The following is a 22,201-nucleotide window of genomic DNA, read 5'->3' on the forward strand; positions in this document are numbered from 1 at the left end:
TAGAGACAAATTCGTGAAAAGGTCGTGGTTCGGGAAGTGAAATTTTAAAAAATACGAGTAATAACTCAGTATGAATCACATGTTAATTAATGAGTAAAAGTCGACGGAAAAACTAATAAATAAGGTCTTATATCTTATTCGCACGAGAGTTTTTTTTTTTTAACGGACGTTAAAAAACATTCAAATATGGTATGAAGTTAAATGAAGGTCTATTTCCAACGCCCAAATTTGAAAATGTAACACTGCTCGAGCGTCGTGATTTAAAAACATTGTCGTTCTAAATTGTATTGGAACACTTTTTTAACGTCTTTAAAAAAGCTCTAGTGCGAATGAGGGCTAAGTCTTTAGGTATAATTTTATATTTTTTGTGTTGTATTTTTTTTAACGGGGTTATTTACATTTTTTTTTCATGTAAATAATTATAAACGCATTATAATGTGTAAAATTAGCCCAATACCCAATGTCAAAAACATAGTTAAACACTAATATAAAACTTGATTTGGTTCCAAAAGTATCATAAAGTTTTATGATGTGTGTGACAGATTGTAATGGCTGTGTAGTGGTCGTGTAGGTGTGTAAGTCTTTGAGTTTTACGACGTAATTATAATTCTGTTTACAATGATCAACTTGCCTGAAACAGAATGGCGGGTTTAAGTTTTTTTAACCTTCCGATATAAGAAAGCTTTGCCTTTAATTTTCTTTTGATTGAGAGGGGTTAGGCCTTAGTCCACTACGCAGGCCAAATGTGGATTGGCAGACTTCGCAAATATTATTTCGCATTCGCAAATAAATTTATGCAAATATTTTTTCTTCACCGTTGGAGACACGTGATATTTAATTCCTTAAAATGCATATAACTGAAAAGTTGGAGATGCCCCGGACCGGATTCAAACCTACGCCCTCAGAATCGAAGTCAGATGTCATATACACTAGGCTATCACGTCTCTAACAATCTAATTGGACAGAATAATGTAGCAAGAAATTGCTTTTCAATAGGTTTTCAATCTTATAAATACATAGCTATATATAAATACGATCCGGGATCTTCTTGTAAATAGCAGTGCATTGATCTGCAGGTATCAATCAAAATTCAAAAAGTTCAAAATTCAAAATTCATTTATTTCAATTAGGCTTAGTTTACAAGCACTTTTGAAAGGTCAGGATTATGTCATAATTTATTTTAATCTGATGGAGGTAATAATAGTCGAAAACTTAAAATTAAAATTACGAGGGTTCCAAGCGCGCCTTGGTCCGAGATCAATTGAATCGATTGTCACTGACAGGTACATTGTTGCCAATAGACCCGACATAGTTCGAGTCAATTGATCAGGGGTGTAATTCTGCTATTTTATACTCGTCGATGTAATATTCGCCTCTATCAAGTATTATTATAATTTTAAACAACGATGTTTCCATGGAATTGAGCGATGTTACATCGCTGTAACTTTACAGAATGCCGTGCGGCATGCATTCATTTTATTGATAATTTTCATTCCATTGATTCATCTATTTTATATTTACTCTACGCCAAATTAAAGTTACGTAAATTACCTAACCACGAGGAATTATCCCATGTTTTTATTAACCCCACTGCAAGTAAGTATTCTTTCTTTTTTTAATTTTCTGAGTTACATCGTGCTAACTGCGTCTAAATTATTTCTCTTTTCTTTTTCTCCCTTTCCCTTTCTTCCCTTCCCATCATTATTTTCTGGAGCTTTCGTCCGTATAGCTGCAACTGGCCTTCGCTAGTCAGTATACGTGTGATCAGGCTACCGGAGTCGACATGGCCACTCTCTCCCTGTGCCGTCCCTCTCAGGTCTTCACAGGCAGAACATTCGAATAAGGCATGCCGTGGAATGTCCTATTCTCCACAGAAATAGTAGGAGATTTCCCTATTACATATAGGTCAGAAGGAAGTAAGTCTCTTACGGGGTCATTTAAACCCCGTACCGCATGGTACTTGTTAAGTAGCTAACGGTCTATTTGATCTCAAAGTCGACACAGATGGTTAGACACGCTGACACGGGGTATGCAGCCACAATTGATCAAAGTCTTGAGTGTATAACACTATTAATAGCCGAAGAGCCAGTGAACCCCAGACCTTCGTCATTTTATAAAAACTGAAAGTTTGTCAGTTCATTCTCCTACTATAAGTAAGTAAAGCCAACAATAGAATTTGAACCGTGGTGGCAAGTTTCAAGGATCCAGACCCTCAACGGTCTAAGTATTAAGTGTAATTTTTTTATGTTTTCCTCGGCATAATATGAGAAATTATATTCCCAGTCGCCAGTCACTTAGCTTCGCGGCAACTTTTTGAAAAACACCATTTAATTTGAAAGGTTGTGATTAAGTATCTGGCGAATAAGGATAACGTTTCTCATAATATACCGAGGACAACATGAAAAAAATGCCCTTTATACTTAGACGGTTGAGAGTCTGGATCCTTGAAACCTGCGATCTCCCAAAGCCACCACGGTCCAAACTCCATAGTTGGTTACGGTACTCATCTATAGTAGGAGCAACTGACAAACTTTCAGCTTTTATGAAATGACGAAGGTCTGGCTGTCACTGGCTCTCCGTCTATAATACCTTAACTCCGTTCCAAGAACCGGCAGCTCTACGAACAATTTGACATTACTCATTTAGTTAATTAATTATTAACTAACATTGCTAAAAGAGAAGTGTTACATGTTTAACGTGTCTAGTATATTAATTATCTGGACAACCGGAGGAGTAGGAGTAGTATTGCATAAGTCCATAAGAGATTTTCTTTGGTTTTACTTGGTGCTTTCTTTATAAAAAAGCACCTAATTAAACCAAAAAAATATCTAATAATATTGTGACGTCACGAGTAGTAGCGGCAGTGATTGTACCATTATTTTGTGGTAGAGGCAACACCTCGAGCAGGTCCCAGGACTTGTGACCTTGGGAGTAAGTTTAAGTTATCCCTTTAGAATTCATAAACACTCATGTTCCCTGCGCGACATGTTCTCCATGTCCACACTAAACAATTTATAATAAACAATAATTACAACACAAAACATTATTGCACAAAATCACTAACGCGACTGGCTGCGTAACGGTGTCTACACTGCCTAACAACCGACTGAGTTTAAGTCATGAAATACCCTCTTATTTTACGTTTTCTTGGGCGGGATTGAAATTTTAGCAACTTGGGACCCCAACGTCCATCGGCTCTTCAAACTATATGCCCCGCCAATTGCCAGTTATGCTTCGCGATTGGTTGAGCTATGTCGGTGACTTTGGTTTTTGAAGATCTCCTCATTTCTGATTCAATCACGCAGTACTCCGAGCATAGCTCGTTCCATCGCCCGCTGTGAAACTCAGCTTTCCTTTGAGGCCCATAGTTAAAGTCCATAAGTCATCACTGGCAACACGCACGCTCATAAGCTTAGTGATGGACAGTAATAAAATAAATTCCATGTAGTTCCCAAATTAGAATTCTAGAAATTCTACTGGTTGTTAGAGATAACATACTGAACCGATTATATTGATTGCTTTAATCCAGAATCAAAGAAGACGCGTAATAATTTAGTCTCACTCCAGACATGGATTCTAAATTAATCAACGCTGCGAAATAATTATACCGGGTAGCGCTAACATCGTCTCTGACCCATTTCAGATTTGCTGTTTTGTTTTGTTTTAGAACGCCACAAGAAATTGCGTGTTTGCAAATCAGAACACTGAAAAGTGTTTCCCAATCTTTATAATACATTATTACATAGATTTTTTTTTATTCTCTACAAGTTAGCCCTTGACTACAGTCTCACTACTTACTGATGGTAAGTGATGATGCAATCTAAGATGGAAGCGGGCTAACTTGTTAGGAGTAGGATAAAATCCACACTCCTTTCGGTTTCTACACGACATCGTACCGGAACGCTAAATCGCTTGGCGGTACGTCTTTGTTTGTTTGTTTTTACTATATTTAATTAAATACAAAAAGACAAAATTATGTAACTTTTCCTAATGTATATGTTTGTGTAAGTACATGCTATTTAGTTTCATTTTTAATATAAACAATATTCAAATATGTCAAATTTTCCAAAAGTCTAAACGCGATGTCGACGCTGTCGTCCACTATGTGATGTCACAATAACATTGTGACTATTATGACATCATTGATTAGGTCTTCCCCTATGGAGGACCTATCCCAGGGTCAGTAAAGGATCCAACCTTGCTGCGATGGATTTTAACATGTACATATGAAATATGTAAGTACTTACATGCTATTTAGTTTCATGTTATTTTAGGTTGGTGTATAATCTCCTAATAGATGGATGCCATAAATTCTAGACCGGTTAATGCATTGACAACATCAGGAAGCATTGAAAATCGGGACGTGGCCTGATATCTCAATACAACGGCGGCTAAAATAGGGTTGTTCCTTAGAAAATCAGTTATAACTGAAATGTAAACATTTAGTTGAAATGTTCATTTAATCTAAAGAATACTTGTACTGTAGTTTAGTGTATTGACAAGAATTACTTCTTAGCGGAACCTTTTTGTTTTATTTTTTTTTATTCTTCATAAGTTAGCCCTTGCAATCTCACCTGATGGTAAGTGATGATGCAATAATCTAAGATGGAAGTGGGCTAACTTGTTAGGAGGTGGATTAAAATCCACACCCCTTTTGGTTTCTACACGACATCCGGAATGCTAAATCGCTTGGCGGTACATCTTTGTCGGTAGGGTGGTAACTAACCACTTTCGAAGCCTCCCACCAGCCAGACCTGGACCAATTAAGAAAACCTCAATCGGCCCAGCCGGGGATCGAACCCAGGACCTCCGTTTTGTAAATCACCACACCACTGCGCCACGGAGGCCGTTAAAACCTACCTTTCGAACCGGTAGAGTCTATACAAGTCTGGTCAAACTAAAAGTTTCAAAAGTGTCTTTAAACTATATTTATAGGTTTAGTTAGCAGTACAGAAGTTCAAGTAGGCTTTTTTAAGTAATATAGGCTTGCGCTTAACTACAATTAAGTCTAATAGGAAGCATTAATGAAGGACGCTTACCTACAAGATGCCTATATACTCTTGCTTTGAAGATGTTTAAATTACATACGGATGATGACAGTTTTTTAAATTGTATAAAGGTAAATTAAGAGTAAGCTAATAGTAAAGCAATTTTGTAAAAGTAACAGGGTATTTGCGATCATTACTTTCGGAGCTCAGGGATTTAAAGGGTCAGATTTGCGGCGCTACCGCGGATCCCTGAAAAACACCCCATACAAAATTGCACGAATTAATGACGTCGTAGGTACATAATGATCGTTAGATTCGTTCAAACAAAATTACTATTATCTTTGTTATTTGTGCGTTTATTGTTCACATATTAAAAAACCTCCCATTTAATGTAAGGAAACTAAAACTGTATGAATTTTTATCTAATTACGATAAAAGATTTTTAATATATTTTGACATTTTATAATCTTATTTATTTTGCAAATATCCAGACAATCTTTGCTTTTTATGTATAAATTAGTTAACATTGACCGAATGTATCATAAAAAACAATATATTCAAACCTAGTCATCAACCCAATTGTGAGGTTTCTCATTCTGGAGTCCTGACCGCCGGTGCTTGGACACTCAATAACTCCGCAACAAAAAGCGTTAGTCCTTGACTGAGATGTCACCTGATGGTAAGTGACCAATGATCCAATCTAAGAGCATAACGTGTGATAGTAATGTTTTGTTTATTCTACCTCTAACTCTCAATGCTTGTAGACGGTATCATACCGGAACGCTAAATTGTCAGGGATTTTTGACGTCTCTATTGGTAGGGTGGTGGTCTACCACCAGACCAACGTCAACCTGGGCCTAGAAAACCTAAAATACTTAATTGTTCTGTGAAAACCTTTAGAGCCATAGAGTGCATTGCTGCTATAAGCTGAATTATTTCACTGTCGCTAATTGCCTTGATTGTTGACAGATAATTGGCTAATTTTTTGGGCAAAGGCTATCTACTCGTAGGTATTATCGATATCAGTATCATCCTGGCTGTTCAATGCTAAAATGCATCCAATTATTTGCCATCATTCCACGTGGGTAAGATTTGTATAGCTACTAGAGTACGAGTAAGTTAGGTGTAGATATTCATCCTACTCCTAACCCACTTCCATCTTAGATGACTACAATCTTACCTGATGGTATGTGATGATGGGTCCTAACTGAAAATCAATGCTGCATCCTTTTTTTATTGAAAGTATGCGGCAAAATGCCGAGTTGGGGGCTTTTTCTAGGTTATGCCACATATTAAAGGGAGTTCTATAGTGCTCCACTGTTTGAGTGGACTGTTAAGCCATATTATAATTTAGATTTAATGTGATAAGTGGCATTACTTAAAAATAAAATATCAGGTGAGATTGTAGTCAATATAGCTTAAGTTTCTTATAGAGAATCAAACCTAGAACAATTAAACAATAGCATTTGCAGCACCAAATTGACCCTCAAATATGATAAATGGAATGCAACAGGCAACTAACCTATTAAAACTTATAACTGGGTCAAAACTCAGATGTTAACTATAAGATGTCACAATTAGTTGAAGGTGGACACAAATTCAGAACTTTATAGCTACGACACGGTTGCAAGGTCAGGTAAACTGTGTCAGTTAAAATAGACCAATAACAACGACACAAACACTTTACAGATAACAAAATATGCGTAAGTTCTACAGTATTCGAGAATTCTCTTTGCGCAAGTTCTACAGTATTCGAGAATTCTCTTTGCGCAAGTTCTACAGTATTCGAGAATTCACTTGGATTTACAAAATATGCATAAGTTCTACAATAATTGAGAATTCTCTTGGAGTTACAAAGTTTGCGTAAGTTCTACAGTATTCGACTTTTACTAATGTTATTAAAGATTGTACTACACTCGCAAGTTCTACACTATTTGAGAATTTACTTGGATTTACAAAATATGCTTAAGTTCTACAATATTCGAGAATTCACTTGAAGTTACAAAATATGCGTAAGTTCTACAGTATTTGAGAGTTCTCTTGGAGTTACAAAATATGCGTAAGTTCTACAGTATTCGACTTTTACTGCTGTTATTAAAAATTGTACTACACTCGCAAGTTCTACAGTGTTAGAGAATTCACTTGGATTTACAGAATATGCTTAAGTTCTACAATATTCGAGAATTATCTTGGATTTACAAAATATGCGTAAGTTCTACAGTATTCGAGAATTATCTTGGAGTTACAAAATATGCGCAAGTTCTACAGTATTCGAGAATTATCTTGGAGTTACCAAATATGCGTAAGTTCTATAGAATTCAAGAATTTTATTGGAGTTACTGCTGTTATTAAAAATTATACTATAGATGTAGAAGGAGCAAAACAAAATATGTAAGTTCTTCAGTACAGGAGAGTTCTCTTGAAATTACTGCTATTTTTAATATAAGTCAGTATTCACTATGTCAGTTGGATGTAATGAGGTTATCCAGAAAACTTACAAATTTTGCTCTTAGTAACTTTTTTTCTTTCAAAGTTACTTCATACGTTTCTGGCTTTCCTACATTTATAAGTATTCAGTTTTCATCTCAAACATTTACTAAAACTGAGTATGATTACAACATTATTTCCGAGCATCCATAAACTAAAAGCCATGACATAACTGACATCCTGTCAGCGGCAATAAATCTCGTGAGATTAATATCAACTTTCAGTTCGGTTAAGTTATTTTCGGTTTATATATTTTTTAATGTTTTACGTACGAGTAGGTGGGTAACTTTATAAATTACGTCTATGGATACGGTGATTATTTGACTGCTTGAATTGAAGCCATCATTAATAGTCGATGGACGTCCACTGCTGGACATAGGTCTCTTGCATGGACTTCTAAATACAGCGGTCTCGAGCCGCCAGCATCCAGCGGCTCTCTGCGACCCGCTTAATGTCCTCAGTTCACCTAGTTGGGTCGATCAAAACTGGGCTTTCCGATACGAGGGGTGTCATAAGAAGTTATCACTTTAAAATGCTCCATAGTAATGAGATTTCATCACCGATGGTACTCGTAGTTCCACGCCCGCTGGACTATTTGTCGTACCCACTAGCGCAAATTTTTTTCAATTGGAGGGGAATGGTAATATTGGTCTTGTCTAAAAGATTAACAACCAATATTCGTGTCACTGTTGAGCATGAATCTCCTCTCAGAATGAGAGGGGTTAGGGTAATAGTCCACCACGCTGGCCCAATGCGAAATGGCATACTTCACACACGTAGACAATTAAGAAAATTCTCAGGTTTTCTCACGATGTTTTGCCTTCACCGTTTGAGACTTGTGATAATTATGATAATTAAATTCTGACCAAAAAGTTGGAAGTGCATGCCCGGGTCTGATTCGAACCTGACGGCCCTCGAATCAAAGGGAAATGTATATCCACTGGGCTATCACGCCTCTTTTGATTTAGAAGACATGGCAAATTAAAAAAAAACATAAGGAGCATCTAATTGGCGCGTGACGCGTCAGTTCTCTTGGTTCCGAGTTTACCGGACGGGCGTCGAGTGGCAGCGCTCTCGCGGCATAGCCGAAATATCCCGCGCCGGTTCAAAAATAGTCCGCGTCGACTGAAGCCGGGCTGCATACAAAAGTGGTCTGCCGACCAACATATCGCCTTATCAAATTTCCCAGCCCACACCCGTCCCACGCACAACATGATTCCCATTCCGTTCCCAACCCCCGCTGAGGGCGGTCATGCATTAGTATGTTAGCACAGACACCGAAGCACTTCGAAGCATTAATCGATTAATAAGCACCGACTTACACACCTCTCACTGACAACGGTACACTCGCGGACACTCGATACGCGCTCGGCGCCTGCCGGTCCTCAACTGAGTAGACCGGACGGTCGGACACACACGCCAGAAATACCCACCCCTCATTGTGTATACCAGTATACATACATACACAACATAATACCTAGGCTTTATAAATCTCCGCACTTTATAAATAGTGCGGTTTAGATACTGCTAAGGTATAAAAGCTGGATGCAGATGCTATTAACCTACATGATCTAACCTGGATCCGGTTATGCGCAGACGTACGCAGCAATGAATGGGGATCTAGTGGGCGCTTTGAAAAATTACATGGCTTAATCATCCATGAAATTTCGACGCGTTTTATAGAGTCTGCCGCAAATTTTTAAAGGAAGTTGACACTGAAACTACACTTATGGCTTGCAGATAAAATAAAATGGACGACTAGTTAATTACGCACGTAGTCTTGCTTTGTGTATAGTATTTTTATGGTTAATGAAAAGACAGTATTTATATGACTCCAATTGACAAGAGACTTAGTCCTTTAGGTCATTAAAGTTGGTCGATGATGAAGATTATTTTCATCACAATCAGTCTATGAAAGACATCACAATCAGTCTATGAAAGTGTATTTTTTGTTGTTCTGCGATCTTCTTCTTTTGTGACATCTTGACATTCCTTTATAAGATATGTGAATAGTATTTTTATGGTTAATGAAAAGGCAGTATTTATATAACTCCATTTAAGCGCGGTACTGTTCGAAATCCTCTCCAAGAGACTTAGTCCTTTAGGTCATTAAAGTTGGTCGATGATGAAGATTTATTTTCACCACAATCAATCAGTCTCTGAATTATTGCGTAGTTTTTGTTGTTTGCGATCTTTTTCTTTTGTCATACGTTTTTTGACATCTTGACATCTCTTTATAGGATTTGTGAACAGTATTTTTATGGATGGAAGGCAGATGACCCCATTTGAGCGCGATAATGCTCTAAATTCTCTCCTACAAACAGACTTAGCCCTGTTAAGCCATTAAAATGGATTGCTGGTGAAGGTTTTTATTTTAATCGTAATCAGTATCTGCAGAATTGCTTAATTTTCATTGTATTCGATTTCTTTGTTTTGTTATACTTTTTTTAACATCTTGACATTAAAAGGATTTGTAAATAGTATTTTTATTGTTAATGAAAAGGCAGTATTTATATTACTCGATTTGACTACATTTGAGCGCGGTATGCTTCAAATTATTTTCTACAAACAGACAGACCTAGCCCTGCTAAGCCCTTAAAAGGGATTGTTCATGAAGATTTTCGTTTTAATTGCGATCAGTCTCTGCGTGTTTTTCGTTATATGCGATATTTTTTAGAGAATTGACTAAAGGATTTTTGAATAGTACCTATTTTCATAAAAAGGTATGTCATATTTTAGAACTCCCTCATTTATTTATTAGTTATTTATTTTTATTTTTAACACTGTTAATAAAATACAACATAAAATACAAAATTAAATAAGCCCTCCCGCTGCGGGACATTTGAGTGTCCAAGCAACCGGTGGTCAAGGCTCCAGAGTAAGGAACCTCCTCACAATACGCGCCGTCTCAAGAATTACTGCCTTCTGTATCCGACTCTTGATCCAACAGCTAAGCGAAAGCTTCTTAAAGTGTTGGTCGAAGCTTTTCGCTGTAATACCATTGACTGAAACAACTAACGGAACAATAATAGTTAATATGAATGAATGCAAGAACAATAATAAATGTCACATTATTCTTACACACACACACACACACACACATAAGTTGTTAAGTACAAAGTTGTTAAGCTATACACTTAGTTTATTCTGAGGGGTATTTTCTTTAACGAATTATGAGCGAAAGAATATGTACTTGACTAAGTAATACCACGGTCCACGTAGATGATTAGTAATCAGTTTTAACTGCGCAGATTTAACTGTATCGTTTCAATTGTACAGTTTTAATTGTACAGTTTTGATTGCGCAATTTTAACTGTACAGTTTTATATTATAAAAAATCAATCAAAATCTTTTTAGTTTTGCCTACACACGGACAATTTTTATAGACTTGGACTGTATTCTATCTCTAGTCTATATCTATGCTAAATTATAAAGAGGTAACGTTTGTGGTATTGTAGGGTTAATCTTTGGATCTACTGAACCGATTTTCAAAATTCCTTTACCACTAGAAAGCCTCATTATTTGAGAGTGTCATGAGCAATATTTCATTCCCATATTCTCACGGGAACGGTAACTACACGGGTGAAACCGCTGGGCGTCTGCTAGTATTTATATGAAGGAGATAAGCAACGAAACCAATATAGACATACACACTTATTTTTGCTCTCTACAAGTGAGTTCTTGACTACAATCTCACCTGATGGTAAGTTTTGATGCAATTTAAGGTGGAAGCGGTATAACTTGTTAGGAATAGGATGAAAATCCACACTCCTTTTGGGTATCTACACGACATTGTTAACCGACTTCAAAATAAGTAGGAGATTTCTCAATTAGACCGTATATATATATTTACTGGAACTGTAAACCGTAACGGTACGTCTTTGCCGTTAATTAGTCACGGCCGAAACCTCCCACCAGCAAGCCAGACCCGGACCTTAAGAAAGAGTTGCGAAAACCTCAATCGGCCCATCCGGGCTCGAACCCAGGCATTCCGTCTTGTAAATCCACAATTTTTTGCACAGACCCGGACCTTAAGAAAGAGTTAATAATAGCTCACTCGACCCAGCTGGGGATCGATCCCAGGACCTCCGTCTTTTATATCCACTGCGCCATTAAGGCCGTCAAACTTAACACATTGTTTCCGTAACCAGTCAGTAAATAATTCCAATCACCAACAAAACGTGCTAATTCCCACGAACCAGCAACATAGAAAGTGTGAATTTTGGCAGGCGCTAAACGTAATTTCTCTATAAAGTTAGCCAGAAATACTAGCGGAGCAATAAAAGATACAAAAATAGACGGGATATACAGAAACGCACACGGCAAACGTATGGTTGGAAAACTGAACTACGTAATATTGGTGTGACTGTGAGAAGAAAAATCCTTTTATTTATATATTTCTTCGTATTTGATGCATTTCATTAGTAATTCAGAGTTAGAAGAGCCGATGGCCGTTGGGTTTCCAATGGCGACTGACTAGAAAACGCATTCAAAAAATTCAAAATTCATAATAATCTTTTTAACCTAAAAATCAAAGACGTATTTGAGTTATTTTGATTTTAACACAAAATTACTAAACCGATTTTCCGAAGCCCTTTCAAAGAAGCTCTTTAGCTCAAAATTACTACATAAGATAAAACGAAGTCGCTTTCTTTGTCCCTATTTCGCTATGTACGTTTAAATCTTTATAACTACGCAATGGATTTTGATCTCTTTGCCGATTGAGATGCTCAATTCTTTGATACGCCCGTTGGTAAATTAAATCATCATTTTCAGCCTAATAGCTGTAGGGAAAGAAACCTCTTAATACATTCGTATATGTTTATTTTAGTAGACTCCGTTTCACCCGCATAATTCCCATGGCAAGACGAGGATAAAATACAGCCTATGTTACTCCCAAATAATGTAACTCTCCGTTGTGACAAGATTTTTAGGCAAACAAACAATAAAATCTTTAATCTTTATAATATTCATCATTAACAGCCGAACAGAAGTTTCCCAAACGCTGCCCAACCGAGTTGAAACCGGATGGCTTATGTTTATGGTCAACAATAAAAATAAAACACGATAAATTGTCTTTAAATGAAAACATTATTTTCTCGTCCTGAAAACAATGCATGCAATACGTTGACAGACTTCATGAGATTTGCGAACAGTAGGTATAAATCTCGGCATGTAAGTTGAACCAAAATGGCGGTCATCTGCGCAGGTAATTATAAACCAAATTGTTAAACGCTTGCTCCGTGGTTGCCCAATACATTAAATATGTGAAACAATAAGTTAGTTGACACTTTTTTTAAAAAGGGTCTTAAGTTCCTCATTATCGTTTTACTAAATTGAAAAAAAAATATCATAATTGTTTAAGACATGAATTAATGCATAAAAATTTTAATTTCTAAATATTATTTTGACAATACGAACCAAAACGCTATTGGCCATGTTGGTCTATATTTTAACTGTTTCATGACGTCACGTAAGCAAAATTATCAGTTATTAATTAGTTTGACATTTAATCCTTTAGTAACATCGTGACGTCACAAAATGGACGATAACATTTTTGACGTTTGGAAAATTTAAAAATACATAATTTTTAAATTAAGTTTTCTATAAAATCCTCAACTTTTATTAAATAATATCGATAACTTTGGACCTTTTTTCCATGTAGGATCTATACAAAATTAATACTGTTTATATTAAATTCGATATGAGTGAACTCGTCAAGGTGTTACTATGGTTGTCCGTGTGTCACTAAAATAAGTATCCGAAAATTTTTTTGTGCGTATAAGTCAACTTATAGGCCGCGTAGTATACCTACATGTCAAATTGTCAAGAACATATTCTGATGCGACGATTATTCGTTCAGTGCTGATCCAAATTGTCCCCAGTCGGTTGACCCAAATGCGTTTTACGCGAAAACATTAAATAAACCGAATATATTAAGCGTAATGTGTTCCCAAAAAAGATTATTTACAACATTTTAAAATTACAAGCACGTATATTAGGCACCTATCTTAGCATTCCATGGATTCACGGTGGGGATGCCGGTAGATCGCATGGTAGAGAGAAAAACTCCGAGCAGAGTCCTGGACTTGTGACCAAAGGATGTAGGGCTAAGGAATTCCTTGACGATCGATTAACACTCCCCTTCTCCGCATGTGGTGTACAATACTTTCTAGAATCTACGGTGAGTTGTATTATTTGTTATGATCATTAACAGCATGTTTTAGAGTCCCACTGTGTCCTAATAGGAGATCCTCATCCTATCTTTCCTTCCTCAATCTACCACAGAACAGCAAGGTGCTGAAAATGACGGTATCCTAATGTGGTGGATATCCAGGCAACTCGTACTAAACTAATTGGGAAGTTGGTGGTGTTAAACCTTTGTGCTTCGGAAAGAACGTTAAGCCTTAACTTCTGGTCATTACCATTAAGTATCTGATAGGGGCAATGATATTTTATACTATAGATATGTAACGTGCCGTACGTTATCACCGCAAAAAGTGATCCGAATTAGCTACTCCACTGAGCGCACACATGCATAATTTTGTGTTTTTTTACATTATATATTTAAGTATATATAGTTTTTATACTTCCTGAACACATAACACGACTTTGTAGACAATATTTAGGTATTATTTGTTTTAAAAGCTTTCGTTGTTTGCTAAGCAACTGAATGAAATTATGACAATTATACACATTTGTCCGCCTCAGTTTTGAAGTGCCCTATGTAGTACAAAACATCATTGGATGGGGGTCGTTATAGAATTTAAAACTTCACCTTGAGAGGCCTGACAATGTAATGGCCCGCTAGAATAGGCTGACAATGATGATGAATCAGAAATGAAGAGATCCGCTCCGATCGAAGTCACTGACATAGCTCAACGAATCGTAAAGCTGAAGTGGCAATGGGCAGGCACATTGTTTGTAGAGTCGATGGTCGTTGGGAAGCCAAGGTGCTGGAATGGCGACCCCGCTCACGCTCACGGCGAAAGCGCAGTGCTGGTGTTCATTTACAGCCAACGGGAGACGACGTCATTCGGCGACCGCCGTCGACTGCCGCCGAGAGTCGACTGCGGTCGTCGGTAGAGTTGCCGCTTGCGTAAATGAACCCTAAGTCGACACTTCACCAGGTGAACTGGCTACAAGCGAGTCGCAGGGATTGCAAATCTCTGGATGCAAGCGTCTCAGCATCGTGATGTTTAGAAGTCCCTACAAAAGACCTCCTGCAATGGACGTCCATCGGCTGATATTATAATGATGATGCTTCACAATTGAGATTTTTTATTTACAAGTTAGCCCTTGACTACAATCTCATCAGATGGTAAGTCATGATGCAATCAAAGATGGAAGCGGACTAACTTGTTAGGAGGAGGACGAAAATTCACACCCTTTTCGGTTTCTACACAACATCGTACCGGAACGGTAAATCGCTTGGCGGTACGTCTTTGTTGGTAGGGTGGTAACTAGCCACGGCGAAGCCTCCCACCAGACAGAACTGGACCAATTGAGAAAATCTCAATCGACCCATCCCAGCCGGGGATTAAGCCCAGCACTACGCCACGAAATGATGAAAAGATGATGATGATCAAAATAAGTGACGTCACTAAGTGACTACAAGACCAAACATTAATTCATCACAATAAATTCATCGTTATGATGCATTAACCTATATTTCACGGCACAATAATTTACTATTAATGAATGGGTTTCATTTATATACCAATAAATAAGTACCTAGCTATTTTGGACTGTGTTCTATTTACTACATTGTTATGTGAAACTACAAAACCGCACAATATTACAGCATATTTATCTTTGTAGTCCATTGAAATGTTACATGAGCATTTTTAAAGAACGCAATTTTATTTTTGGGACAGTTTGCTACAAACTATGACTTTACAATAATTTGCATAGTTTCCGAGATATCGCGAAAAAGTGTTTTGATCCCTTTTATTCAAGATTGCCGGGGGATAAGGGTGGTGACCCCACAAACTTGAGGTTAAGCTTCTATTGACCTACAGAGTAAGTAATTAATTAATGTCCTAATTAATTAATTACTTACTCTGGTAATAATATGTGTGAATTGATTATTTTAAAATATAATGTTGGGTTTTTTTAATGATATTGCAATTTGTAAGGCGGAATTTGGTGTTAAATAATATACAATAATATTGGCTCAACGTTTAATAATATTCACTAATATGACCTCTGCCTCCGAATTCGGAGGATGTGGGTTTGAGTCCGGTCCGGGGCATGCACCTTCATCTTTTCAGTTGTGTGCATTTTAAGAAAATTGTCTCAAAACGGTGAAGGATAAACATCGTGAGGAAACCTGCATACCAGAGAATTTTCTTAATTCTCTGCGTGTGTGAAGTCTGAAAATCCGCATTGGGCCAGCGTGGTAGACTATTTGACCTAACTCCTCTTATTCTGTAAGGAGACTCGAGCTCAGCAGTGAACCGAATATGGGATGATAATGATGAATGGTGAAGATAGGTTTAATAAAATTCCATACCAGTTATATCATACTTGCAATTTTAACCGCATCGTCACTTACCAGCAGGTGATACCGCTGTCATATGTAGTCAATCATAACGATAGCATTTGTTTGCCAAACAGCTCCGCGTAATTACATAAATTATAAAGCTATTACCGCAATTACTCGTACATTTGCATCATACTAGCCGTGCCCACGATTTTACTCGCAAGATATTTTCATCACAATCTATTATCCATATCTATACTTATAATAAATCTGTAGAGAGGTCAATTCTGTACATGAAATATAATATTTCCAAAATAACTACCAGGGGGTGATAAGTGATCGATACTGATGCCAGAAATGCAATCAGTATTTTTTTGTCTGTCTGTCTGTATGTTTGTTATAGAAACAAAAACTACTCGACGGATTTTAACGAAATTTGATACAATTTATTCTTCATACTCCTGGGCAGGTAATAGTATACTTTTCATCAGGCTACGATTAATAGGAGCAGAGCAGTGAAGGGGAATGTTGGGAAAATGGGAGAAGTTACTCCATTTTTACAGCGATACCCATAAGGGCTGGATTAAAGACGTCTAAGGGCGGACGAAGTCGCAGGCGTCCGCGGGTCTATACTAATATTATATAGAGAAAAGATTTGTTTGTTTGTTTGCATTGAATAGGCTCCGAAATTACTGAACCGATTTGAAAAATGCTTTCGCTGTTGGGATACTACACTATCCCCGGGTGCTATAGGCTATATTTTATCCCTGTATTCCTACGGGAACGGGAGCTACGCGGGTGAATCCGCTTGGCGTCTGCTAGTATTATTATAAATGCCTTTTCACATCTAAACTGCTGAACAAATTTTGATGTAGAAAAGTATTAAAATTGTCATATCTTATTTATTCGATAGAACTGTGCTAATCCCATTTTTGAGTCAGTTTACTTAAGTTTTGTTACGATTTTTATATCATTTTATAATTAGAAAGTATACAAAACTAATTTCTCCAAAGTACAAGGGTAGGTATCTAATAAAATACGATTATTAAATTTTTTAGAAAAAGTAACCAACAGACAGTAACAGTGTGTCGCATTTAGAATATAAATATGGTAATAATAAAACCTTGATTTACTCGTAAACCCTAAGTGGATTTATCAATAAGTTACGCTGTGGCCTTTACAGTAACCTTAAAATATTTGCCGTTAAATCGAAATAAATAGCCTAATAATCGTTAATACAGTTATTATCTAGATATTTTCATGAGTCATTATATCTATATATTATATTAGGGGTACCATTAATAAGTAAGTACCCTAACCTTAATCGTCATCATTATCTGGTGGACGTCCAGTGCTTTACATAAGTCTTTGTATGGACTTTTAAACTACAGGGTCTTGAACAACATTCATCCGTACATTCATTTATGATCAGGTAAAAGCTCAGACGAATTATGTTTGGTTTGAGAGTATAAGTAGGTTAATTCTGTACACCAAACTACTTTCTTGAATCACAAAAGAACATCAAAAGAGGTCCGTCATGTCAGATGACAGCGAAGAATAAATCACACGCTCAACGCCATTAATGTCACGTTGAAACACAAAATTGTATAAGTAAAAACCAAAAAAAAAAAAACTAGAACAAACATTTTTAAAATGCCCACGTGAGTAAAAACGACTGTAGCATGATATGCTTGAGGGACATTATCACTGTTATGTTGAGGAGCGTGTTCCTCGTCGCTTTCTTCAACATCCCTCGCCCTGTCATCTCCTTGACCGGTTTCAAGAGCTGGTCACGGAAGGTCCTTTACGAAAAGATCGACCTCTGCACTCAGTGCTGCTACAGTGAGATCCTCCCCGGCCTCTATCTTAGCAATGCCAAAGCTGCAGGCGACCGTGATGTCCTCAAGCAACTCAAGATCACGCACATACTCACTGTTGAGACACGTCGCTTACCTAAGTCAACGTTCACCGACAATGACATCAGCTACCTCTTCATTAGGGCCCACGACTTGCCTAGCACCAATCTTCTCTCCTACTTTCCAATGGCCAACTCTTTCATCGCGGAAGGGAGGCAGAAAGGCAACGTGCTCGTCCATTGCCACTTCGGAGTATCCCGATCCGCCACAATGGTTATTGCTTACGTCATGGAGAAGTACAAAATGACGTACGACAGAGCGTTCCACTTCGTGCGCCAGAAGAGAAAGTTTATCAACCCAAATCCTGGTTTCGTCGCTCAGTTGAAGGAATACCATAAGTTGAACTACAAGGTGGATGGGTTCCAGAAGTTCGAGGCGTTTATGAATGTGAAGACGAGGAAGCACAGATACAAGATCGCTTCAATCGCAGCTGTGGTTATTGGTGTGCTGTTGCCGCTCGCTTTATTGGGTGGTTAGCAGTTTCCAACTCTTATTATAGTTAGTATTACTCTAAAAGTGGTTCAGAGATTAGCGTAACCTAGTTCTTGATTCTACAATTTGACATCCTTTAAAAGAGCTCCGCGACTCTGTCTGCGTCAAGTTCTTTTGTTGTTGTTGTTGTTGTCTGTAACTGTATATATTTGTTGTTGGATTGTTGCTTAATCTTCCTATTAAAAGTCGTACCAGAGATTTATAAAAAAAGGTTAAATATTGTAGAAAATATCATAAACGTACGTAATAGGAGAATTGAGTTTTTGGAACCTTTGAACCTGGTACCTTCCATAGGCACCACGGTCCAAACTCCAATTGGTTGTAGAGTTTGAACTTCTCCACGTACTTACCTATGGCGTGCACAAGAATTTTAAGTAGGTTATGCAGAAGTAAAAATTGATCTTTTTTCCAATTTTTACTTACTTTTTCTATTCTGTGGTCCAACATAGGTTTGTATTAAGTCCACGCCACTGTAAGGGCTGTGATAGCCCAGTGGATAATATGACCTCTGCCTCAGATTCCGGAGGGCGTGGGTTCGAATCCGGTCCGGGGCATGCACCTCCAACTTTTCAGTTGTGTGCATTTTAAGAAATTAAATATCACTTGTCTCAAACGGTGAAGGAAAACATCGTGAGGAAAACTGCATACCAGAAAAATTTCTTAATTCTCTGCGTGTGTGAAGTCTGCCAATCCACATTGGGCCAGCGTGGTGGACTATTGGCCTAACCCCTCTCATTCTGAGAGTAGACTCGAGCTCAGCAGTGAACCCCGAATGATATTGTGTTGTGGATTGATAATGGGAAATGATGAATGGTGATGGCTATAACGAAGTAGATGTGGCTATTGCAAGCTTTCGGTCTATAACTAATATTAATTTTTTGAAGTATTGTTTTAGGTTTCAAATTTTTCTTCTAATGGATTACGGAAAACCTCTCCGTTGGACGTTCAAAAACCCCAGAAGTGTGGCAAAAAAAAAGAAAAGCAATTCGATTCACTAACATTCTGAAATCAGGCGTGAAATCATCACACCCACCAGAAAAGCAGTTTATTATAAATAACGCGTGTTTCTCACCTCTGAGCGATATTCAGAAGCATGAGAAATATTGTAACTCAATAATTTTCTTATATTATGTTATTTTTATGAAATATAATGTAGTGTTATATGAGTTGTTTATTTTAATTATATTGACCAGCGTTGCCAGATTTTTTTGTCAAATCGGAATTTAGGAACTTTTAAAGTGAAATAAAGCGGGATTCTATTGTCGAAAGCGGAACATTGTAAAAAACGTTTATAATAATAATAATAAGACCGTGCATGACGCTGACGCTGGCGGCAGCGCACGGTGAAAGGTGCGCAGAACAGGTTGCGCGCAAAAAACGTAACACTGTCATTCGTTCATCGAATTTTACTCCAAAAAAAATCATATTTTTTTAAAATATTGTTAAAAAAATATTTAAATTTTTTAATCCTACTAATATTACAAACGCAAAAGTTTGTATGGATGTTTGGATGTTTCTTATTCTTTAAAGCCGCAACTACTGAACCGATTTGGCTAAAATTTGGAATGGAAATAGATTTTACCTTGGATTAACATAGGCTCGAAAAATCCCGAAAAAATCCTTGGATTCATGAAATTTACGAAATTTGCTTTGCTGGCTATTTGAAATGCACCCCCATAATATGAGTATCAAATGAAAGGGTTTGCTGTCAGGCTTACAAAAAGACTCCATTTGTAATTTTTTGTGCGTGCTTAAATCGTGTTTCTTAGATATTAAATATTTCGTTATTTAAATTAAGTCTATGATATATAAGTCTATGATATATATATAAGTATGACTGTCCCATACTGAGGCACTGGATACACACACATACCTGTGTGCCCGGTGTGTCAGTATGTAGGGGCAGATATCTTAAGTAAGTATTATACCTAAATATGTAGTGTTATTATTTCTCTTTTTTTTATTTTTTATTTTTTTGGTCTGTATTTATTTTACTAACATATAATTTAAGCTATTGTCTTTTTTTTTTTTGTACACTAACAACTATGGGTCAAGGCCTGAAATAAACATATTTTTTTTTTTTTTTTTTTTTTATATTTCGGACCCTTTTTCCATGTAATAGAAGAAATTAATACTGTTTAAATTAAATTTGATATAAGTCAACTACCCTTAATCTCAACAAATAGGGGCGTTGAAAACTATTTCGACTTGGGGATCAACTCCTGTAGCCAAGTTGCACGACGAAAATGTATGGGAATGACATTTGCTATCGACATTTGTCATTCCCATACATGTTTCTAGTTTTCGAAGCGTTTGCGATCGTAGAAATAGAATCGATATGCCACTTGGCTAGGGGAGCAGTATAGGTAGCATTTTCTGTTCTCTATTAATTTCATTGTTACTTTAGTTTGAGAGCTAAAATACTGAATTGCTGGCTGAATATTTACCAAACTGTCAGTATGTTGTTTTGATGCTATTTGGGATATTTCCAACAGGAGAGGTACATCGGTTGTACATCGCTGACATCTCATTTGATAGCCGCAACCACAGAATAAATAATGATCCAGAAAGAGTCTTTTACAAGCGTAGTGAAGCCGGTCAAACCACTAAAAAAACAAACGTCGTTTTGGCTGGTGGGAGGCTTCGGCCGTGGCTAGTTACCACCCTACCGGCAAAGACGTACCGCCAAGCGATTTAGCGTTCCGGTACGATGCCGTGTAGAAACCGAAAGGGGGTGTGGATTTTCATCCTCCTCCTAACAATTTAGCTCGCTTCCATCTTAGACTGCATCATCACTTGCCATCAGGTGAGATTGTAGTCAAGGGCTAACTTGTAAAGAATAGAAAAAAAAAACGTCACCCGTCTCCTTGAAATCCGCATACAGAAACTTTTTTCGTAATTTTTATAACACTAACAACAATTACATAAATTAATAAAATAATCCTTAGATAGGTGTCAAAGAAATAATCAATATTTACCAATAAAAAAATACTCCATCTTATTTCTTTAGTTTTGGTAAACAGTTTTTAAAATTATGAATATTATTTAAACGGGTACATACCACGATAAAACGACGAGATTTTTTTTAATAATAACAAAAGCAATGTCGTGAGTGTGGTTTGCCTAAACATCCAAAAACGCGAGGTTGTCGAAAAAAGAAAAATAACTATAAAGAGGGTAGATCGATTCTGCCCCTAATAGCTGATGTCAACTTCGCATCTCGCAACTTCAGTCCCGTCGTGACCACCATAGATGATACATTATATACTGAGGTGACCACGATCCATGCAACTGGGTCGAAATATCGACATATCTCGTCGTTTTATCGTGGTATGTAGCCGTTTAAATAATATTCATAATAAACAACCACGAAATAAGTTTAGAATTATTAGTTTTTAAAATATTTAAAAACATATATTCTTGAACAATATTAAAATTACCGATGTGACGCCTCGTGTCGTACTGACTCGAGAATGTACTCGTTTTTGCCTATTATTCGTTTTCGACTACGACACCGTCATGTTCCGTGCACTCTATCTGCGTATTATTATTTAATCTGTGGGCGCAGCATGAAAATATGAATACATTAGGTCGCTTGTAAAATTTCAAAAGAAAATTTTCTCTTTTTTTCCCCCACAATTCGCGTTTTACTCGTCCAACTGAGTGCCAAGTGGAATAACTAAAAAGGACGTAAGTCTCTAAGTCGTTTACGCCAATATCTGCTTTATTGTTTGCGTGACAGTCACTATAATAGCGTATCACTTCCAGTTCAATGTCACAGTTTGAAACGCGTATCTTTGTTGTTCTTGCCTGACTATTAATCGGTCCGGTAT

At 37.1% G+C, this 22,201-nt stretch overlaps 2 protein-coding genes across 2 annotated transcripts in view; one reads left to right on the forward strand and one right to left on the reverse strand.

The window, feature by feature from the left end:
- The window catches only part of LOC112055922 (twitchin), a 170,366-nt gene extending 161,477 nt beyond the window's left edge, over window positions 1-8,889 (reverse strand). The window contains exon 1 of the mRNA XM_052889242.1: window positions 8,802-8,889. The gene's annotated coding sequence lies outside the window, so the exon portion shown is untranslated. The remainder of the gene's footprint in view (window positions 1-8,801) is intronic.
- An 8,747-nt stretch (window positions 8,890-17,636) lies between these two features.
- On the forward strand, window positions 17,637-18,353 carry LOC112046561 (uncharacterized). Its single transcript, XM_024083246.2, has one exon. It carries the CDS (start codon window positions 17,643-17,645, stop codon window positions 18,351-18,353), a length of 711 nt encoding a protein of 236 aa, XP_023939014.2. The 5' UTR covers window positions 17,637-17,642.
- The last annotated feature ends 3,848 nt before the right edge of the window (window positions 18,354-22,201 follow it).

Source organism: Bicyclus anynana, chromosome 25 (genome assembly GCF_947172395.1).
Source record: "Bicyclus anynana chromosome 25, ilBicAnyn1.1, whole genome shotgun sequence".
NCBI classification, from domain to species: domain Eukaryota; kingdom Metazoa; phylum Arthropoda; class Insecta; order Lepidoptera; family Nymphalidae; genus Bicyclus; species Bicyclus anynana.

Bases quoted from the DNA above. Each gene is read 5' to 3' on its own strand.
- LOC112046561 (XM_024083246.2), top strand. From the start codon at position 17,643: ATGATATGCTTGAGGGACATTATCACTGTTATGTTGAGGAGCGTGTTC.